The following is a 21,572-nucleotide window of genomic DNA, read 5'->3' on the forward strand; positions in this document are numbered from 1 at the left end:
AACTAGAAGAACCTGTTTGACTCCATTCTATTACATCCTGTCCCTGGACCTGACAGGCACAGAGACAACATACTGTATATAGTTATAGCTGGTTCATTGATCTACTGTAGGGTAACCCGTTTTCAATATTGTATTACAAGTTGTCCCTGACATAGAGACACAACCCAGTTCTAGTCAGTCTAGTTGTAGATAGCTTTATCAGTCAGGGTTTGGATATTTGCATTATTTTTCAACATTCAAAGAGGAACACATTTTTGACACCATGGCTGTAAAACTGTACTCTATTGGCTTTGAAATACAAACTTCAATTTGCATTGAAATGTGTAATTTGTGACTTGACCTGCAACTATTGACTATTGTGATAATCACAATTGTCATTGTGATTATTCCATTGATTACCTCTTCCATTAACAGATTTTGTTATATATTTACACATAACTATTGTACATTCCTATGAGGTTAGGGTTAGAGTTGGTTTAGACCAGAGGTTCTCGAACATTTTCATGTCAACAACCCCAATTTAATATTGGTAGCAAACTGAAATTATTTTGTGCCAGGTACCCCCGTAAAAGATTTCTGAAAAATATTGATACATTTTCTTTCATAATGGCAGGTCTACAAAGCTCACGATGTGTCGCAATGTGATACATTGTGAGCTTGTAGATCTGGTATTTTAAAATAGCCAATGTAAAAAGTGGTTCAGTGGATTTTCATTTGTTATATTAACACATTTTGCTGGGGACCTCCTGGAACCCCTTCAAAGACCCCTGGGGGTCCCTCGGACCCCACTTTGAGAACCACTGGTTTAGAGATAAAGAACCAGAAACGTGTGCTCCTCAGAGCACAGGTCTACGCCAGGCTGTGCTGCTAAATTTGGAAGTCAATCGTAGCCCTCAATGGGAGAATTAAAGATCTGACAGATATGTCTCGATCACATAACTCAAGGGGTATTGAGGACGATTTGAAAAATGTGGCCTACTGTGTCGGCGCGTGCAAAGTTTCACGCCGATTGGTCCAACTACGCAGAACAGAATATCTGCAGAAGGCCAAACAGGCGTGGAAACATCATCTCCGGCCTTCAGTCCTCTGGCCTGGCTGGAATTACAACAAGTGAAATAAGAAGTGCAAGCTGCGATGCAAGAAAACAAATCTATATTTCTTTACATTCACTGCATGTTAACTTCACATTATGTGACATTCAAGAATGATGCGACCAGAACAATCTCATTCAATCTTCCACAATGTTAACTTCACATCACCAAATATACAATCACTGATGCATATACAGTTCATTATGTGCATACTGGCCTTAACGAGTATAAATCACATTGTTTAGTCATCAATTATTCATCTGGATTACATGCAAGTAATGCACAAGACGGTTGATTATTATGTTTATCATGGAATGAGTTCTCCTCACCGATCAACCAAGAACGGAAAATAGTTTTAAATCTACATGATTAACCACTTCCACCCCGACACCCTATTCTGGGTATAATAGGTAAGAGTTCTCAAAGATTCTAGGCCTACAAGCTTATAGCGCGTCTTGGTGCGATTCGTTGGGAGCTTGTCGATCGGCTATTAAAAATAATAAAAATAAAAGATCACTGGTTCTCAGATCCTCAGATATTTGGTGTGAACACTGCCATCTACTTGACTTTGGGCGATTTTTAAAACTATACTTTTATAGTTACAGTAATTATAGTGCTCCGTGTGAATGGCCCTTTAACACAGAGTGTACAAATAGAACCAAATGGACCCGCACAGGTCCATTTGGTTCTAGTTGTACAATCACAAGAGTTACATTTACACATGTAGATTGGGGTCACAGGGATAAGGCCAGTCTTATATGGTTGGATGCGTGTCAAACTAGTCGTCCTTGAAAAGAAAAACATATATATCGTCGTTGTCGGGTGTAAACCTCGTATCTCCAAGTTTAAAATATGTATGTTTCTTTCTCAAAGTAAAGCCCTACTTCATCTTACAAGGCTGTCGCACAAAAGTAGTGAAAACAGCCCATCTACAAGCACACAACGCCTCGCGGTGCGAGGCGTTGCTTGTAGATGGGCTGTTTTCACTAGTTTAAATCATTTTTAACATGGTAAATGCAAAACGAACGGTTTTGGACATACAAGGTTTTCACCTGACAACGACGATATATCTTTAGGGTGAAATAAAGGATTCTTTGGTTAATTAGTGAGAGAGGAACTTCCTTCAATAACATGATGTGCAAATCCTCCTAATGGCTGGATGAGTCTCATCCAAAGAGCACCACATTAAAACATTAAAAACAACACATTGAAACATGAAAACCTTTAAACTAGGGCTGTCAAACAATACACCTTTTTTTAAACATTTTAAATCAGATGAATTAGATATTATGAATTAATCATGACTAATCACCATTCATAAAAGCACTCTCCTTCACATAACGTGTTGTGACTTGAGCTGTCGCCTATTCTGGCAACAAACTCCTCGTGTTTTTTTTGTCTTTCCATCTCTTTTGAATCACTGTGAATATTGCATTAACATTTTGTTGAATCTAATTAATTAACCATTTTGACAGCCCTAATTAAAAACATTAAAAACATGAAAACATTGGCACAGGAAGGAACAGGAGTCAAGTTTCGTCTGTTATTCTGTTCCAAGGGCGAGGGAGCAATTCATTATGATTAACCATTAATGTTGCTATAAAACATTAATTAATTCATGATCATTGCTATATACAGTATTATTATTATGTATTATTAACTACAGGGTGCCTTATTGTGGGCATGGCATTATAGACAACAACAAAACAAATCCGAAAATGGCCCGGTAAGCCTGGACTTCCATCTGACCAGCATGTTTCCACAGAAGGTCATAATCCACAGGATCAGAAGAACAGTTCCTACATAATGTACAACGACGTACGTACATGGTCGCTAAGGAGAGACAAGATAAAAACCTATATTAAGGCATGTGAGGCTGAGACGCAGTGTAGTCGCGGAGCAGCGCACCGGAAGGTGGAACGTTTGGAACTGGAGTGGGCGAGGATTCATGTTCTCACCGGTGAGTGAGTGAGGGGAACGCCAGAAGATTGGGCTTCAGCCTGAGAGGGTGAATCTGTGGGGAACAAAGCAGATGTTTTTTATCTATTAGACGTTATGATTAATCCATGACTAACCCATTAAGACCTGAGGCTGAATCTACAAAAACAGTTTTCTGAAAAAAAAAAAAAACATTTATTTGGGCGTGTACTTATTTATATTTTTACAAGCTATACCAATATTGACACTAGCTCATGAGCTTGTATATCTGCTATTTTTTGAATAACGTGGCATACACATTCATATACAGTTGTGCTCGAAATTATTCAACCCCCTCTGACAAATTTGTTCATTACACGACATATTTTTTATTTTAAACATGTACAAGTTACAGCGAGCAGGGTGGGCCGTACCACTACCATTTCTAAACATACTACTTATTAACTGAGAACCAATGTCAACAATCTGTCATTTGCATAGTAATCATGTATTCAAGCTATTCAAAATGGATAGAATCATAATTTATCTTTTAACATAAATGTAAAAAAAAAAAAAAAAACATTTTTTGAAATCTTTTTTTTTTTAAGCAATAATTTCGCGGACCCCCTGCAGTACCTCCGCGGACCCCCTAGGGGTCGCGGACCCCCTGTTGAAGACCCCTGAAGTAAGGGGTTAAAGGCAACCGCTAAGCAATTGGACCGCTAAAGAGGACATCGTTAACCGGAATTGTTACAATCCTAAAGAAGCCCAACAGCTAAAATCATCAACAGTGAGGATAGCGTTTATTTCCCTCTGCACATGGGTGAAGGCATGGGTGAAGGCATGGGTGGGGTCTGTCTGGTGATGGCCCGATCCCAGACAGCTTGCAGTGTCACGGTCACATAAATAGACGGCAAAGAAAACAACGTAGTGCTTTACAGTTACCTAGGATACCAAGTAAACATCAAGCCTAGTGTCTGTCTAAACCAGGGGTTTTCAAAGTGGGTGACGGGGCACCCTGGGGTGCCGTGACGGCAGTCCAGGGGTGCCGCGACATAATTTGATAATATTTGGAATTTATTTGGACACCGGCCTCCACAAATATTTAGTATCATTTTAAACTTGAAGTACAAAGTTATTTTCAGTCAGTTCTAACCAAAATGGCTATTATCTCAACGTTTTCCTCGCAACATAATCATTAAAATATCGTCACTGTCAGGCAGAAACCTTGTATCTCCAAGTTTCAAATGTGTACGTCTTTTGGTAAAGCAAAGCCCTGCTTCATCATACAAGACTGTCGCACAAAACTAGTGAAAACAGACGATCTACAAGCACACAACGCCTCGCGATGCGAGGCGTTGTGTGCTTGTAGATTTGCTGTTTTCACTGGTTTAGTACATTTTATAGATGATACCGTAAATAAAAAACAAACGGTTTCCACAACGACAATATGCTATAAATATAAGTAAAGGTGCTGGGAGTGAAAATTATAATGTAGGGGTGCCTCGGAGTAAAATAATATATTTATGGGGTGGCCTGAGACAAAAAAGTTTGGGAACCCCTGGTCTAAACAACTGTGAGCTCACTCTTGTTAATGTAATTAACCCATTAAAACCCGGGAAAGATTTTCTTTGGGTATTTCAAAAATAGCAGATATACAAGCTGGCAGCATTCCTGCTGGTGGTGCCAGGAATGCTGCACAAGACACAAGTTGGCACCTCGACAGAGTGCAGCTCTAGTTTTGGTCTTTGTTATACCTTTTGATAAACACAAATTCAAATCATACATATTAATGTAATGGTTCTCAAAGTGAGGTCCAGGGACGCCCTGGGTTACTCGAGGTGGTTCCAAATGGACAATTACAGGTCTTGCAACTCTGAGAGTGTACAAATGGGTCCGTTTGGCTCCATTTGTGCACTCTCAGGAGTTATGGTGGTCCGTGAAATTAAAAAGGTTTGAGAACCACTGGTATTGTAATATCACATACCACATTACCATACCTTCATAGTTCCTCATTCTCCTAGCAAAGGCGTCAGAGTTGGTCTGTTCTGATATCTGGATATTAGGGTTGGATTTGTAGTCATCTGGCAGAGACAAAACGCACAACAAACAGGGAGGTTACAGTAGGGGTTTGTGGGATTTGTAGTTCTGATCTGATAGCCTGATGTCTAACCTCATGTACAAACCTGCTGCTATGTGGACCTGATGTTGACAGCTTCACATAGCAAACAGGACACGGAAAGCAACCGTTGCACCTTATGACTAAACTCATCTTGCTCCTTATGCTAGGAGGCAAAGTCCCCCCCTCCCCTTTTTTCCCTTTTCTCCTCTGTAAATACAGCACAGCACTCGTGTCCGCGACTCACAAACGGGTCCCGACCCAGTGTTTGGGAACCAGTGGGTTAGACTCACTGTTCAAATCAAATGTATTTGTATTGCAAATTTAAAAACAACTCACATTGTGCCCAACCTGGGCAAGATATGACTTTCGGTTGGTTCTAGCTGAAGTGGCGGAAGTGCTGCGTTTAACGGAAGTTACGCCGTGTGGTGCGGGGTCTGTTTACATTCCCCAGTGAAACAAACACAAAGATTGTAGCTCTTAACTCGCTCTTAAAGGGCCAGTTCACCTCTGGGACAACCAGATCTTATTTTATTGTTGTTTGGGACAAGATCAACACAATCCTGAGTTATTTTTTGTGTTCAATCTGTGTTTTGAGATATTTTAGTGTTTCAGCATGAATGATGATGCATTTTGCATCATATGATGCAGCATGATGACTCATATGATGCAAAATGCATGATCATTCGTGCTGAAATACTAAAATATCTCAAAAGACAGATTGAACATTAAAAATAGGATTGTGTTGATCTTGTCCCAAACGACAATAAAATAAGATCTGGTTGTCCCAGAGGTGAACTGGCCCTTTAATAGGTGTAACGTTGTCTGAATCGATGTTTGTGTTTGTATATTGTTTATTGTGAGCGCAACCAACAGAGCGGGAGAAGTAGAGCAGATTTTTTTCAGCGGGGAATACTTTGCAGGAACACCGTACTGTGAAAAAAAAGACAACTTCCCGGAAAATTCAGCCACACCTCCTAGAACTCTCTCTGCTTCATATCTTGACCAGGCTTTTGTCTTCGCAGATGAATAAGCCTGGCTACGCGAGGCTACATTGTGCCAAAGTACTTTCACAGGTCAGAATACATGACAAAACAGTCATTAACTAGAAGCAGTGCTCTTCCGAGCACAGGTCTCCACCAGGTCAGGTAGGTCCTGGTGGCGCTAAATGTGAAAAGGGTGCCATGTCTTCTTTGGCCTTTAACAGCAATGGGACCCTGCATGCATGACTTGAGGAATTTTGTTCCAAAAATATGTTTGGAAAAAGTTGACCTGCTGGTGGCGCTATAACAGGCCAATGTGAAAAGTGTGTCATTTGTTCCTTGACCTAGTGGGAATGTGCGTGCTGAATTTCTCTGTAATCACAAGCTGCGTTCATGATTTAAGTGATTTTGTTCAAAATAGACCAATTCTGCAAACTTTGGAAGCCAATGTTAGCCAATTAGGATGGAATATGAAATATAGGACAGATCTGTCTTGATCACATGACTATAGAGTTACTGTGTAGTGATTTGCATGATGTTTTGATATAATGTCAAGGAATAATAGGAAAAAATGAGTTTTACATAAGTCGGCCTCCTGGTGGCGCTATAAACGGCAAATACAAAAAATGCAGGGCAAAGGTTTTTCCTTGGCCTCTAGGGAGTGCACATACAAATTTCTACACTGATCAGTGGAGTTATTGGTAAAAACATAAATCGGCCTGTTATAGCGCCACCATGAGGCTGATTTGAAAATATTTAAATGGCATTTATTCCTCTGCCTATTGGGAATGTGCATGCACAGTTTCACCAAAATTGCACATTGCATTCATGATTTTAGGCATTTTATTCAAAACTGACCAATCCTGCTAACTTTGGAATCCAGTTTTAGCCAATCAGGATGGAATATGGTAAATCAGACAGATCTAGTCGATCACATGACTGTAGAGACACTGTCTACCGATTTTCGTGATTTTTGGACAAAATCTGTAGGAGTACTGGCAATAGTTAGTTTAGCAAAAAACAGCCTCCTGGTGGCGCTAGAACAGGCCCATGTGAAAAATGTGGGGCAGAGGTTCTGAATTGGCATCCAGGGAGTGTGTGTGCAGTTTGGCAGCAACCGGGCCAACGGCGCCGGAGATTAGCTGGTAACGGACGGACGGACGGACGCATGGACGGACGGACGGACGGACGGACGGACGGACAGGGGCGAAAACATACTCTCCCCCATGCCTTCGGCTGGTGGAGACAATAAATAAAAACAACACACAGACATAGTACTCAACAGTACTCACTGTTGTTGCTAAAGGAGACGGAGTCGCTGTCCCTCATGGTCTCGTTGCCGCTGTCCGACAGCGTCCTCTCGCCACCGCCGGAGGGCGCCGCCGGCCTCCTCTTCTTGCTCTTGCGGGTGCTGATGCGGATGATGCCGCGCACCAGCCGACACTCCGCCTCCTGCTGGTCCATCTGGTGCTCCTCCGCCAGGGAGGTGATCAGCTGGCTGATGTGGGACGTCTTCTTCAGGAACACCGAGTCAGACGTGCACCTGGGGGACACGCAGGTAGGGCTGTCACCAGGGCAGGAGTTTCATGGAGGCCATGGTCGTCGTTGCCCCTCAGTTTGGCCTTGTGCCCCTCAAACCAAATGGCATGACCTGAGGCCACAGTGGCCTTAACCCATTTAGAACAGGTACACATTATTGTGTATCATTATTTAACTATTGAAAAATTGCAGATATACGAGCTTGTAGATCTGCTATTTTTTTTAAATCATGAAGATTTTAATTTTGACCCGATTCTATAAGTGTCTTTTGAATCCTTCTAAGATCTTTTGAAAAACCCTATGTTTCTATGTCAGCAATCTGGCTATAACCATCGTCAAAGAAAAGGTCCTTTTCACTTAACTGGAGCTCAGTTAGTCTGTTCTTGAGAGACTACTATGTCAGTGGTTCTCAAACCCTTTCATGTGAAGGACCCCCAAACTGATATGTATTTGGCCACAGACCCCCATCTCAAAATATCTAGTTCCAGGGACCACCCAGAAGCAAAATTTGAGTTACAAACTTTCGCTTTGAAAATACATATATTCAAAGATTTGCACACATTTTCACGACTTTTTCCAAAAATAGCAGATCTACAAGCTCACAGTGAGCTTTGAGCTTATATATCTGCTATTTTTCACTGGTTAAAGCATTCAATAATTCTAGGCCTAAAATGCCCCAGCTGACTGTACTACTTTCTCCTCTCTCTCTTTCTTGTCAATATGTAGACAGCAGACACCGGTGTATCTTTCTTGTCATGTAGACACCGGTGTCTTTTGTTGAGATTCTGAAATCTTAACTCCCCCAAGTACCCATCTTTTAACCAATCCAGTGACAGATTGTAAATACCATCATTTATCTATTTGACTGCAGATTAGGTTATCATACTTAACCCTTAAATTCAACAAATTCTTTCAATGGACTAAAATCTTGTTTTATTTGATGGCCTTCCTGCCCTGGCATTTGGCCTTTGTGCCCTCAAAGAATGAACACCAAAGGCCGCCCTAAAATGGTGAAATTCCAGGCCTGGCTGTCACCATTATGACTTTTTTACGTGACGATTCATTGTCACTCAAATAATTGCGATAACGACGCACCTGGGACACATTAGTCTCTCAAGAACAGGCTCTATGATGCTACGCAAGAGAGAGAGAGAGAGAGAGAGAGAGAGAGAGAGAGAGAGAGAGTCAAATGAACATCTGGCCCGTGGTCTGCCCCAGGGTCTCTTCCCAGTGGGACACACAGTTTATACTTTAACACAGTTGCTGCACAGTTGCTTATTTGACTGACACAACTTTCTACCAAGGGACATTAGCATTGTTCTCAAGAACAGACTCTATGATGCTACGCAAGAGAGAGAGTCAAATGAAAAGGAACAAAACAGAGAGGGCGCTGTTTTTCCCTTTTATTTGACGATGGCTAGCCAGATTGGGGACACACATATAGGGCTGTCACGATTATGACTTTTTACATGACGATTGATTGTCACTCAAATAACTGCGATTAACGATTTAATTGTGTTTTTGTCGTTGACGATTTTACATTACTGTTTGGCTTTTAGGCTTTGAAGTCGCACATGGCAGATATGACACTTAACTTAAATATAAAAATAAATGAGACATATTTGACAACTTTATATTTAAAAAAAAGAACATTGATAGTGGAAATAGTCAATCTACAAGCTCACAATGCATCGCAATGTGACACGTTGTGAGCTTGTAGATCTGCTATTTTTGAAAATGTTTGAAAATATACAGTATTAACATTTTTCACGATTATGACGATTATGACAAAATAAATGCGAGACGATTATGTAATAATTGTTACAGGCCTATAGGAGGCATGACGGGCTATTGTTCAGTGTTCATTTTGACAGCTAATTTTGATGCAGTATTAGTCTTTTGAATAGAATGATTGCGCCTTGCAGGCTTGTAGATCACGTCTATTTTCAAATAGCCAATGTACAAAGGGTTGAAGTGAGTTAAACTGGGCCCTGACGGCTGTCCTAGCGGTCTGGTCACTTAGGCTCTAATGTGGTCTGAGAGCACATCGCGGGTTCGAGTCCCGTTCCCGACGATATTTGCTGAATGCATTTCTCCTCATGTCTGTCTCCCACCATCAATAAAAAGCCCCCAAAATATATTAAAAAACAAAAAGTGGTTCAACTGTACCTAATATATAATATATAATACTAATCTTGCTGGGAACCTCCTTGAGTCGAGGACCTCCTGCGGGTCCCCGGACCACATTTTGAGAACCACTGTACTAGGACGACAGGTAAGGAGGGTAAACATCAAAACATAGCATGTGTGAAGCCACATCCTGCGTCAGGCGTGTTATTTTTAGAAACACAGAATCACTTTATTATGAGTTTCCTGCTGACACTGTCAGTGAAAATAGTGCTTCGACAGATGAATCACCCTGCTCTTTTTAAGCACTCAAATGTTCCGAGTTCGCTCATTCATCGCTTGCACGAATATAAGCACGCACCTCGCGCCTCGTAGTATTAAATGGGTTGGGTTGAGTGAATCGTATACAGCAGGGGTCTTCAACAGGGGGTCCGGGACCCCTAGGGGGTCCTCAGAGTTACTACAGGGGGTCCTCCAAATCTTTATGTGATAGAAACTTTTTTCTCCTTTTTTATATTAACCACTTGAACCCTAGCGTCCATATTCTGGGAACTTTATTCAAAAATAGCAGATCTACAAGCTCACAACGCCTCGCACTGCGAGGCATTGTGAGCTTGTAGAACGGCTATTTTTTGGAAAAGAGGTTTGGTGTAGAGGGGGAAAAGAGCAGGGCTGTTAAGTATGACATCATTTTGTAGGCAGAGGAGAATTTCTGCCCCCAGTTTCCGTTAATCTTTTTACTATTTTTACTATTTACACATTTTTCTTCTCTTTGTTGTTGAAAGGAAAGTGTTAGAATTATACATTAGTCGTTATTTTTGTCTCGGATCTGTTGAAAATAGCGAGGGACAGAAAATGCTCTGGGGGCAGATTCTCCTCTGCCTACAAAATGATGTCACGGCTTAAAAGCCCCATAGCGATAGGTCAAGTTTTGATGGTTCAAGTGGTTAAATATCTGGAAACACAAATTTACATTAAACCAAAATACACTGATGATTGTGCTGTGTCAAACAATGAAACTATATGGAATCCATGGGTTGCGGGGGTCCCTGCTTCATCTCTCTCTCGACTAAGGGGTCCTTGGCCTGAAAACGTTGAAAACCCCAGGTATACAGAATTGGGAGTTGCGTGAATCGTTACCTGGCCAGCTCTTGTATCTGGTACTCAGTTAATCATAGTGAATCGTGGGTTGAGTGAGTGGTTACCTTACCTCTTATCAGGTAATCAAGAGAGCATCATACTGAATCGTGAGTTGAACGAATCGTTACCTGGCCAGATCTTGTATCTACAGAAGTACAGTGAACCATACTGAATCTAAGGATGGGATGATATGAACATTTCATGCCATGAGTTTTGTGACTGAAGAATTATCCTGGGGTGGAACATCTGCCAAAAAATTGCAGATCTACAAGATCATAACACGTTGCGATGCGTTGTGAGCTTGTAGATCTGCTATTTTTTGGCAAAGAAAGTCTGAAAAAAGACTGTATAAAGTACGTTATTTCCAGGTCTGTTTTACCAATTAGGATACAGAGGGTTTAAATGGGACCCTCTGCAAATAAAAGGTGAATTGATCCCAGTGCATGACGGAGTACAACTTCACGATACATTTAAATCTCCACGATACGATTATCGTGAGTGTTTTGAATAACGATTATCGTCCCGTCTTAGAGTGGTTACCTGGTCAGCTCTTGTATCTGTACTCAAGAGTGAATCCTATAGTGGGATAGTGAATGGTTACCTGGCCAGTTCTTGTATCTGGTACTCAGAGTAAAGCTCCAGCAGTTTCTTGGCGATCAGAGAGTCCACGCCCTCTCCGCCGTCGTCCCACTCGTCGTCGTACGCCATGGAGTCGTAGAAGGACGACGGGCTGGTGACGCGCAGGCCGCCGGGTGGCGCTGCCGAGTACAAAAGCAGGAAGGGTAACGGTTAACTCAAACTAACGAGATAATAACTAAAGATAGAATTGGAAGGGGGAACAAATTTGGTTAAAAAAAATATTTAAAAAACGTGGCTTTAAACGATAACTGAAATCGTTATGTGCTTATAAAAATAACCAAAATCATGTAGACAATGTCATTAGTTTTAGTCTTTATCAATATTTCATGAGATTTAATCTTTGAAAATAGTGGAAATAGCAGATCTAGAAGCTCACAACATGTGAAAATGCGATATGTTGTGAGCTTGTAGATCTGCTATTTGTTCTGACCTGAAAAAACTAAAATTTCACAAAAACTAAACCTAAGCCTTTTCACAAAACAAGAACTATACTAGTAGCCCCCCTTTGAAAATGTACCAAAACTAAACTGAAAACAAAACCAAAAATAAAAGCCAATACAAATTCACAACTCTAATAACCTTGGTATGGGCGGACATCGTTTGAAACGATCAGGTCCTGCCTGTGAGCGTCCACCTTGACCCCTCCTATGTGGAGGTCATCCAGACAGTCGCCCGTGTCGTCCTCTCCGCTGGGACCCGGACCCGGGTTCGACCCGCCACGGAGGCTGATCTTCTCCGCTTCGTCCGGGGAGGTGTGGTCAACGCCGGGCGCCAAGCAGGGTGCCAGGATGGTGCGTTGGCACACCCTGTAAACACATAGATGGCCACAGACACCACACACAGGGATTAAGCCATTTAGGCCTAGGATTATTGAATGCTTTAACCAGTGAAAAATAGCAGATATACAAGCTCGCAGCGCGGCAGATCTGCTATTTTGGAAAAAGTTGTGAAAATGTGTGCAATGTTTGAATATGTGTATTTTCAAAGCGAACGTTTCTAACTCAGATTTTGATTCTGAGGGTGTGTGTCTGAGGGTGTCCCTGAGGGGTCCCTGGAACGAAATATTTTTAGATGCGGGTCCGTGGCCAAATAAATATAATTTTGGGGGTCCTTCACATGAAAAGGTTTGAGAACCACTGACATAGCAGTCTCTCAAGAACAGACTAACTGGTCTCCATTTAAGTGAAAAGGACCTTTTCTTTGACGATGGCTGGACAGATTGCCGACATAGAAACATAGGTTTTTCAAAAAGTCTTAGAAGGATTCAAAAGACACTTCAGGTTCAAAATTCTAATTTTCATGATTTTTCAAAAATAGCAGATCTACAAGCTCGCAGCGCGGCACAGAGCTTGTATATCTGCTATTTTTCAATAGTTAAAGCATAAAAGATCAAAAGATCTCACAGAAGACACAGGCTGGGGCACCAACCTACTGCTCCCGGCCCGGTGCCGTCTACATTCCGGCAGTCACCCATCTCACCCGTGGTTTATTGAATATCCCAGGCCATTAGGGTTTTATGGAAGATTGTTCTGAACACATTGCTAGTTTGACTTCAAATGCTCAAATCTCTGAACTCATGACTAAAGATTGTTTTTCGACTCATGCCACGCTTTCAGAAATTTTCACTAAGCTTTGAAAAATCATGGAATATTCCAGATGACTGGAATCAGGTGTGGCGACTAAGAACTTTAACACATGTAAATATAGCCCGTTTTGGTCATAGCACACAATTTAGATTCTATTAGATTTTGAGTTGCCATTTCGTTAACAAAATTACAAAATGTGCATGTATAATGTTCCAATGCTCAACACCAAATTAAACAACCAGTAAGACGCCCTAAGAGTGAAAAGCCAGGACGGAATTCATTTGCAAGTGTGATTGGAGTTGCGGTTGGTTGTTTAAGTTGGACAAAATATTTTCCCAAATATGGATATGACTGACATCTGACATCATAGATGTCTTATGTTATAGACCACATGAGACTCACACAATATGTCCATCTATGGGCATTACAAGCTATGGGCTTAAAGTTCTCCATCTCCATATATGGGCAGGTCAGCTATAGGCCTAGACATTGAGGCATTTGTAAATGAATTCTGTCTTGGCCATATATGGAGCATCCATATAGGTATTGCCAAATATGGATCAACAATGTGATTTCACAACAGGTCAGCTATAGACATTGAGGCGACTCACTGACTCATGGACAGGATCAGCCGGGTTTGGTAGGAAATTCTCCCTACGGTCGCAATAATCACACTTAAGCTGGCCATACACTAGCCGATAATCGGGCCCGACTGAATCGGGTAGAATTAAACACTACAAGATCATTTTTTCAGATTATTTTACCAGATAATCTAAACGGACTCAGACTAGCCGTTTTGAACAGTCGGGCGCTCCGCACGCTACAGGATTCTATCCCGATTGAGTCGGGCTCGCACACAGCAATAATAAATAATATAATGAATACAAGATGCCACGGGGGTGTTCTGAGAGCTGTGCTTTGCAACACGCACGCACACGCACATACAAACACATGACGTTATCCACTGACTCAACACACAACACCGCCTCACGCAACGAAAAAAAAGCTTCATTATGGAAGTTGTGTCCTATTTTGACGATATGAGTTCACTTGACACGTTTCATGTACATCCAACTCTGACATCCCCTCTCTCTCCTGCGCTAAAGCACCGCTCCGTCCTTCTCATGGCTGATGGTGCCTGATTTATGATTAGTCGTATGACTGTGTAGCGCACCCAGAACAAGATCTCCAAGACCAAACTGTGTCTGTCCCGTGCCACGTTGTAAGCTTGTAGATCAGGATGGGCGTGTACTTCTTTGACTCCTAGAGATGGGATTTATGGTCCTTTGAAGTGAACCGGATCTCTGGGATCCGTTCCTTTCAAAGAGCCGTTCAAAAGACTGGCTCATTAGTTACTTTGTAGATTTTGATTATAATTACAAATAACTTCAACCCTATATACATTTATTTCTGCCATATATAGGTAGGCCTACATACCTGCCATTTGTTGCATTGTGAGCTTGTAGATCGGCTATTTTCAAAAGATTTTTCTACATTTTATTCATTGGAAAATCTGTGAAACAGGACATTCTGCCTACTTTCTACTATTGGTACTCTGTAGGCTACATTAATTAAATGTTGAATGATACCAATACGTTTGTACTTTTACTCAAGTATATTAGCATTCCAAAAACCTCTACTTGTGGCAGAGTATTTCCACATTGATTGCAGTAGGCTATTTACCCACCACTGTTCATTAGAAAGGAACGGCTCCCTACTGCGAACCGGATCCCATCGTTCATTTCAAAGAGCCGTTCAAAATACTCGATTCGTTCGCGAACGTCCCACCTACTTGCAAGGGATGTGTGTTGGTCGCGGTCTTTCTTCTGTTTGTTTGATATGCGCTGCCGTTGAGTTTTAATTTAAATCCCAATCATTCATGATACAACCTGATGGACGGACGGACGCTATGAAAAGTGTGTCTGCGCGCGCGTGTGTGTGTGTGTGTGTGTGTGTGTGAGAGAGAGGCAGAGGCCGGGAGAGGTGGAGAGAAAAAAAAAGAGATGGATCTGTCACTCAGTCAGATGTATGCTCAGAGAACTGTACCTATTTTCTCTCAGTCCCCTGCTCCCCTTCCAGTCTTCCAGACAAGTACTGATCCAGGAAAATATCAAACATGTTTGAAAAGAGTCGGGCTACCCCCGATCGTCCTCCGAGCCACTCGGCTGGGCACCGAGTGGATCTGTGAGACCTCACGCTAGACGACGTTCATGCCCGATTGTCGGGCCCGTTTCAGTCGGTGGCAGGTGGGTAATTAAATAGCCCGATTATCGGCTAGTGTGCGGCCAGCTTAAATTGCTGTAAAATGATAAATTAAAGCAGAGCTTCATTCTGGTGACACAGGCCTACCTGTAGACGCTGCTCACCAGGCTCCTGCAGGCCCCTGTGGCCCCACAGGGGCCACACGTCTGGGGGGGCCCGGAGCCGGCGGGTTCAGCCGTGCCCGGGATGAAGCCGATGGTCTCGGACCCCTGTCCGTTGGCGTCTTTAGGGTGGGCTTTGTGGACACTCCTTGCCGTCCTGCTTTGGGTGCCGTCATCTTGTAGGGCTGTACGATTAGAGCAAATTATTAGCAATAATCTGAAACTCACTTTCATTTGATGCATTTAGTCCTAGAATTAGTGAATACTATAACTATTGAAAAATAGCAGATATACAAGCTCACAGCGTGGCACCGAGTGCCGCGCTGCAAGCTTGTAGATCTGCTATTTTTCAAAAAACAAGATTTTCTTTTTGCAAGTTTTTGAATATATCTTTTTAAAAGCGAACATTTGTAACTCAAAACTTTGCTTCTGGGTGGTCCCTGGAACAACATATTTTGAGATGGGGGTCCATGACCAAATACATGACATTTTGGTGGTCCTTGACATGACAAAGTTTTAGAACCACTGTGTTAGAAGAAGGATTTTAGACATTTAAGACATTTATAGAATCGGGTCAAAGATATTCAAAGACTTGCACCAATGTTAACGATCTTTCAAAAGTAGCAGATCTACAAGCTCGCAGCGCTGCACTCGGTGCTGCGCTGTGAGCTTGTATATCTGCTATTTTTCAATAGCTAAAAAATAAAATAATGGTTAAAGTGGTTCAAATCTAACATGAATATCTGACAATATACAGCAGCCATTTTTGAAGGAAATTGGGCCTCTTCCTTACTTCCTCCAGAGGAATTACCAATGATTCTACTGAAGGCTCAGTTCCATTTAGTGTAGCACAGTCAGTGGTTCTGGGTCTCTTTTTCTTTTTTCAAGGACCACCATTTGTAGTCCATTTGTACACTCTTAAAGTTACACACCCATAAGGGGCCATTTGGAACCCCCTCAAAGAACCACGAGGGTCCCTGGACCACACTTTAGCCCCTTTTCCACTGCAGCTTTAGCACCACACTACACCACACCGCACCACATGAAAAATATCTTCATTTTCCATTACACAAAAGTACCCCTAACGGTAAGAAACAAATTGACCCTTTTAACTGTGATCATAAAACAATATAGATTTGTATTACAACTACCCTAATTAATGATAGTGCACTATAATGGACTATAACTGTGATTATAATACACTATAAAGTATTAATATATTACTATGATAGTTACAGTATAATACACTATAATAGATTGGTTATAACACAATATAATCTATTATCATGTATTACAATTATATCCTGGTGGTCTAAATAAAAGGTCATTGAGTGATCAGTCATTATGAAGTGTTTGGCCCTGTTTGGCCTAGTTCAGACCTACTCTGGATTGGATACTTTTTAGTACCACTTTTAGCACCACTTTCCACTCTACCCAGGTCCTTACAGTAGCACAACTGGGCGGTATGGTGTGGAGTGGAGCGGTGTGGTGTTGGGCCATGCCAGTGGAAAAGGGGCTTTTGAGACCCACTGGTGTAGCAGAGTGTTTCCAGTGAGCCAACATTGCACAACATCAGCACCCTGACTCTGTTTGACCAGAATGGAACAGAGCCTTCATTAGTAGCCTATCATTGGTAATACCTGACGGAAATAAGAAAGAGGCCACAATTTCATCCCCAATAGATATATGGCTGCTGTTATGTGCATAGAGCCTATACTGTACTGTGGGTAATCCTAGCCATAAATCATAACTCCTGTAGAGGTCGCTTATATTGGGAAGTTAATTCTCTACAAGAGTTCTAAAGGGGAGTCAGAACGCTCTTGCTGGGTGAGCCCTAACAGCCATTTTCGTCTCAAAACATGTACAAATCAATAAGGTGCTCACCGCATCGTCCAAACAGTTTTCTATCTACCAATGAGCCCAGTCGTCGGCATGTGTTAGTCAATCCATATAATATGTTTCCAGTAAATTAATGTTTACTCAAACTTCTCAGAGACTCGCGTTTCCTCGTCGGAATGCTTCCGCCTTCAGAACTACAGAACGTACAAATACTTCCGCATACAAAAACGTCATGTCCTGGTAGGAGCGAATAGCGACGGCGATCAACGTCACGTGATACAGTGTTCGGCCATTTTCACCCAACAACAAGAAAAGCGATGAGACTCTGAGAATTTTGAGTAAACATTAATTTACTGGAAACATATGGACTAACACATGCCGATGATGCCGACGAGTGGGCTCATCGGTAGACAGAAAACTGTTTCGACGATGCGGTGAGCACCTTATTGATTTGTACATGTTTTGAGTCGAAAATGGACGTTAGGGCTCACCCAGCAAGAGCGTTCTGACTCCCCTTTAGAACTCTTGTAGAGGGTAAACGTCCCAATATAAGCAACCTCTACAAGAGTTATGATTTATGGCTAGGGTAATCCAAAGGTTTAGAAAATAATGTGACTAATTGTGCAGCGGCCCAGCCTACCGTCTTCCGGCGGGTCCACACATCTCTCCTCGTACGAGGACCGCTGGCTGCTCATGCGGGACAAGCTGGGGACACGGCTGTCATCTCCGGGCACCGGGGACCAGCGCGTCTGGGGCCCCCCGGCGCTGCCGGGCCCCGGGGAGCAGCGCGTCTGGGGCCCCGCAGAGCTGCCGGACATGCTTCACACACAGGCTCACGGTCTGAGTGTACGACGGAAGATCAGATGAAACGTTTAATTAATGTTATGCTCTAGTGTTGCAATCATAGAGCAAAAAACAATGTTACTGTACTCGTCTAGCACAGTATGTTAGAATTGTATGAATGTCCTCCCCCAACACACACACACACACACACACACACACACACACACACACACACACACACACACACCACAATGGACATAAACATTTTGACATGGTACATACAAATACATGGTTATGTACAGTGTATGCATTTTTGACAAAAAAAATAAACAAACACTTAAATCACTTGTCTGTTGAGCAAGTCTGTTCTGTGCATGTGATATAAACTTTTTTCTCCTTTTTTATATTAACCACTTGAACCCTAGCGTCCATATTCTGAGACATTTTGCCAAAAATAGCAAACCTACAAGCTCACTAGGCGTTGTGAGCATGTAGATCGGCTAATTTTGGCAAAGAGCTTTGGTGTAGCGGGGTAAAAGAGCAGGTCACCAGCACTTTCGCCTATAACATATTCGCCTACACGCATTTGGTCCTTTCGCCTGGCATTTTCGCCGTGGAGGAGAGTCTTTTCACCTACCTGTCCGAGCCATTTCGCCTACCCTCAATTCTGCTGTCAGACTGTCCATGTTTGCAAATTATCTCTTTGTCATTTAAATATTATAGTGACTGTGACAGTGGTGTCAAGTGAATCTAACAGTTTACTTGACATTTATTATTTACATCACATTTTATTCCTAAAAAATGGCAAAATAGTTTTTTATGCCTGTTGACAGGCAAGGTTGATTCTATAGGCTATTTAGGTGTAGCATATCTTATATAGACCTATATAGGCTAATAGCCTACATATATATTTTGTATAGCCTAATGTTAAAACAATATAGGCCTACAATACTGTTCATTTTACAATACTGTTCAATACTGCACCAAAGAATGTATAGTATCGGGACATGGATTAATTAAATATTTGGGCGCACCTGATTCCAATAGCTCTGTATTTATGTGATTACTATGGAGTGCATAGGATAGCCGTGTGTAGGTTTGACATGTAACACCACTGTCACAGTCACTATAATATTTAAATGACAAAGAGATAATATGAAAACATGGACAGTCTGACAGCAGAATTGAGGGTAGGCGAAATGGCTCAGACAGGTAGGTGAAAAGACTCTCCTCCACGGCAAAAGTGCCCCGCTTAAAGACCTGGCGAAAATGTTATAGGCGATTATGCCTGACACCAAAAGAGCAGACTAAGTACAGAGTGAAAGGTCAAGTTTATTAAGTATTGACGGTTCAAGTGGTTAAATATCTGTAAACACAATTTGTCATGAATCCAAAATACACTGATAATCGTGCTGTCAAACAATGAAACTATATGGAATCTAAGACAAGGTTGTGGGGGCGGGGGTCCCTGCTTCATCTCTCTCTCAACTAAGGGCCAGGGGTCCTTGGCCTGAAAACGCTGAAGACCCCTGCCACATAACATTGAAAGACAGAATAGAACAGAGTAATTTGCATAGGATATTAGGATATCATCAATTACAAAAGCAGAAAAGGAAATAATAAAAACAGGGCAAAAAAAAAAAAACAGTTGGGGGCTTATATTTCTCGTACTACACACATAGATTAGGGGCATGGATTTACACACAATAAACCAGATTTACGAGCCACCGCTCAAAAATGGTAAAAACATTACACCATTCATAACACAGCGAACATGTATGCAAACAAAAGGCCCATGGCTTCTGCAATCAATGTTTACATAGCGACACCAATGGCGTTTTAAAGCAACAAAACATGCATTTGTTTTCCCTTCAAACACACACAATGATCATGATCTTTAATTAATGTCGGCTGATTATTCGTTACTCTGCAAGATATACATCATGTAGGCCTATCACTTTTACTTTTACTAAAACTCGATCTGCATACGTTTGACAGTCAAACTTTGACTGTAGTTTAAAGATTTACTTACAGCTGTGCAGTGCAGGTTGACGCAACATCCGCACCTTATGAATACCTTCCCTAGTATCCGTGTTGTGTGTAATGTAATCCTTCACGTGAACGTCGACATTTTTAATCCCTTGATGTTCGTTATTGTTTAAGGTCAGATTCAAACGGCTCCCAAACTTTGTTTTTACTGACAGCCACTTGGTCAGAAATGCACCTGAACGTCAACGGAGGAAGTCAGTGTGTTCCAACCAGATGGGACGTCCGCGAACGAATCGAGTCTTTTGAACGGCTCTTTGAAATGAACGATGGATGGGATCCGGTTCGCAGTAGGGAGCCGTTCCTTTCTAAATGAACAGTTGTTGTGGAAAAAGTACAAACTTTCTTTACTTATTTTATGTGAAAAGTATCAATACTGCAATGTAGAAATACTCTGCCACAAGTAGGAGTTTGACATGTTAATGCACTTGAGTAAATGTACAAAAATGTACTGTGATTGAAGACTTTGATTGATTGATTGATTGATTGATTGATTGATTGATTGAAGACTATTTATTTATTGTTTGTATAGAAAAAGGTACAGTTTCATGACGGTACAGTTCACTGGTACAAGGTCTACTAAAAGGAGATCCTAGAAAAGACTAAGCTTATTTCCATAGGAAACCATTGAAGTGGGTTAGTATAGTATATCTGTATCTCGTATAACATTGAATGACAGACGGATAGAACACAGTAGCCTACTATGCAGTAGATATGCATGGTCAGGAAAAAAAAGAGGAAAACAATTTAAAAATACAAAAATAAAAACATACAGTAGGCCTATGTAGGCTACTAGGTAAATACAAAGAGGGGTCAGGGGAGGGTCAAAATACTTTATAAACGTTAAAGGGACTACACCATGAATTTTCATTTTTCCAATTTTTATGTATTTTCTTGGTGTCCCACCAGCAACTTCTATCCTCACAAAGTCCTATTTCTGACCATTGTGTCTTTCTCAGTTTATGGGCAGATCTATGTTAGCATGTCTCAGAACGGTCCTGATTGTGAAATGTCAGATTTGTGATGTCACAAGGCCTGAGAAGGAGGCAGGAGGAGCTGGGAGAGGGTTGGGGAGGGGTGGGCAGGCCTGAGAAGGAGGCAGGAGGAGCTGGGAGAGGGTTGGGGAGGGGTGGGCAGGCCTGCTGAGCAGGAGGTGGGGAGGAGTGTGGGGCCAAAACTGGCTCAATAGCGCAGTCCTCCCACTCAGGACAAGGTGGTACTGCAGCTGAAAATGCTCTGAAAGCCAGGCAGAAATGACAGGGGCTCTGTATTCAGGAGTGGTAATTTAGCCTCAAACCTTTTCAAAAACGTTTTTGGGACACAAACAGTGTTATATAAATTATTTTTAAATGCATGGTGTAGGACCTTTAAGGATGTCCATAATTACAACACCAGAGGCA

At 41.8% G+C, this 21,572-nt stretch overlaps 1 protein-coding gene across 1 annotated transcript; it reads right to left on the reverse strand.

Moving 5' to 3' along the window:
* Positions 1-1,135: 1,135 nt before the first annotated feature.
* kdf1b (keratinocyte differentiation factor 1b) lies at positions 1,136-20,353 on the reverse strand. Its single transcript, XM_080734554.1, has 8 exons — positions 20,159-20,353; positions 17,984-18,183; positions 15,491-15,689; positions 12,135-12,361; positions 11,518-11,674; positions 7,403-7,653; positions 5,009-5,092; positions 1,136-3,105 (listed from the first exon to the last, which is right to left on the reverse strand). The coding sequence occupies exons 2-8, from the start codon at positions 18,159-18,161 to the stop codon at positions 3,038-3,040; spliced, it is 1,164 nt and encodes a 387-aa protein (XP_080590680.1). The 5' UTR covers positions 18,162-18,183; positions 20,159-20,353; the 3' UTR covers positions 1,136-3,037.
* Between the last annotated feature and the right edge of the window lie 1,219 nt (positions 20,354-21,572).

The sequence above is a fragment of the Nannobrachium achirus genome, assembly GCF_963921795.1.
Source record: "Nannobrachium achirus genome assembly, chromosome: 10".
Classification (NCBI taxonomy): Eukaryota; Metazoa; Chordata; class Actinopteri; order Myctophiformes; family Myctophidae; genus Nannobrachium; species Nannobrachium achirus.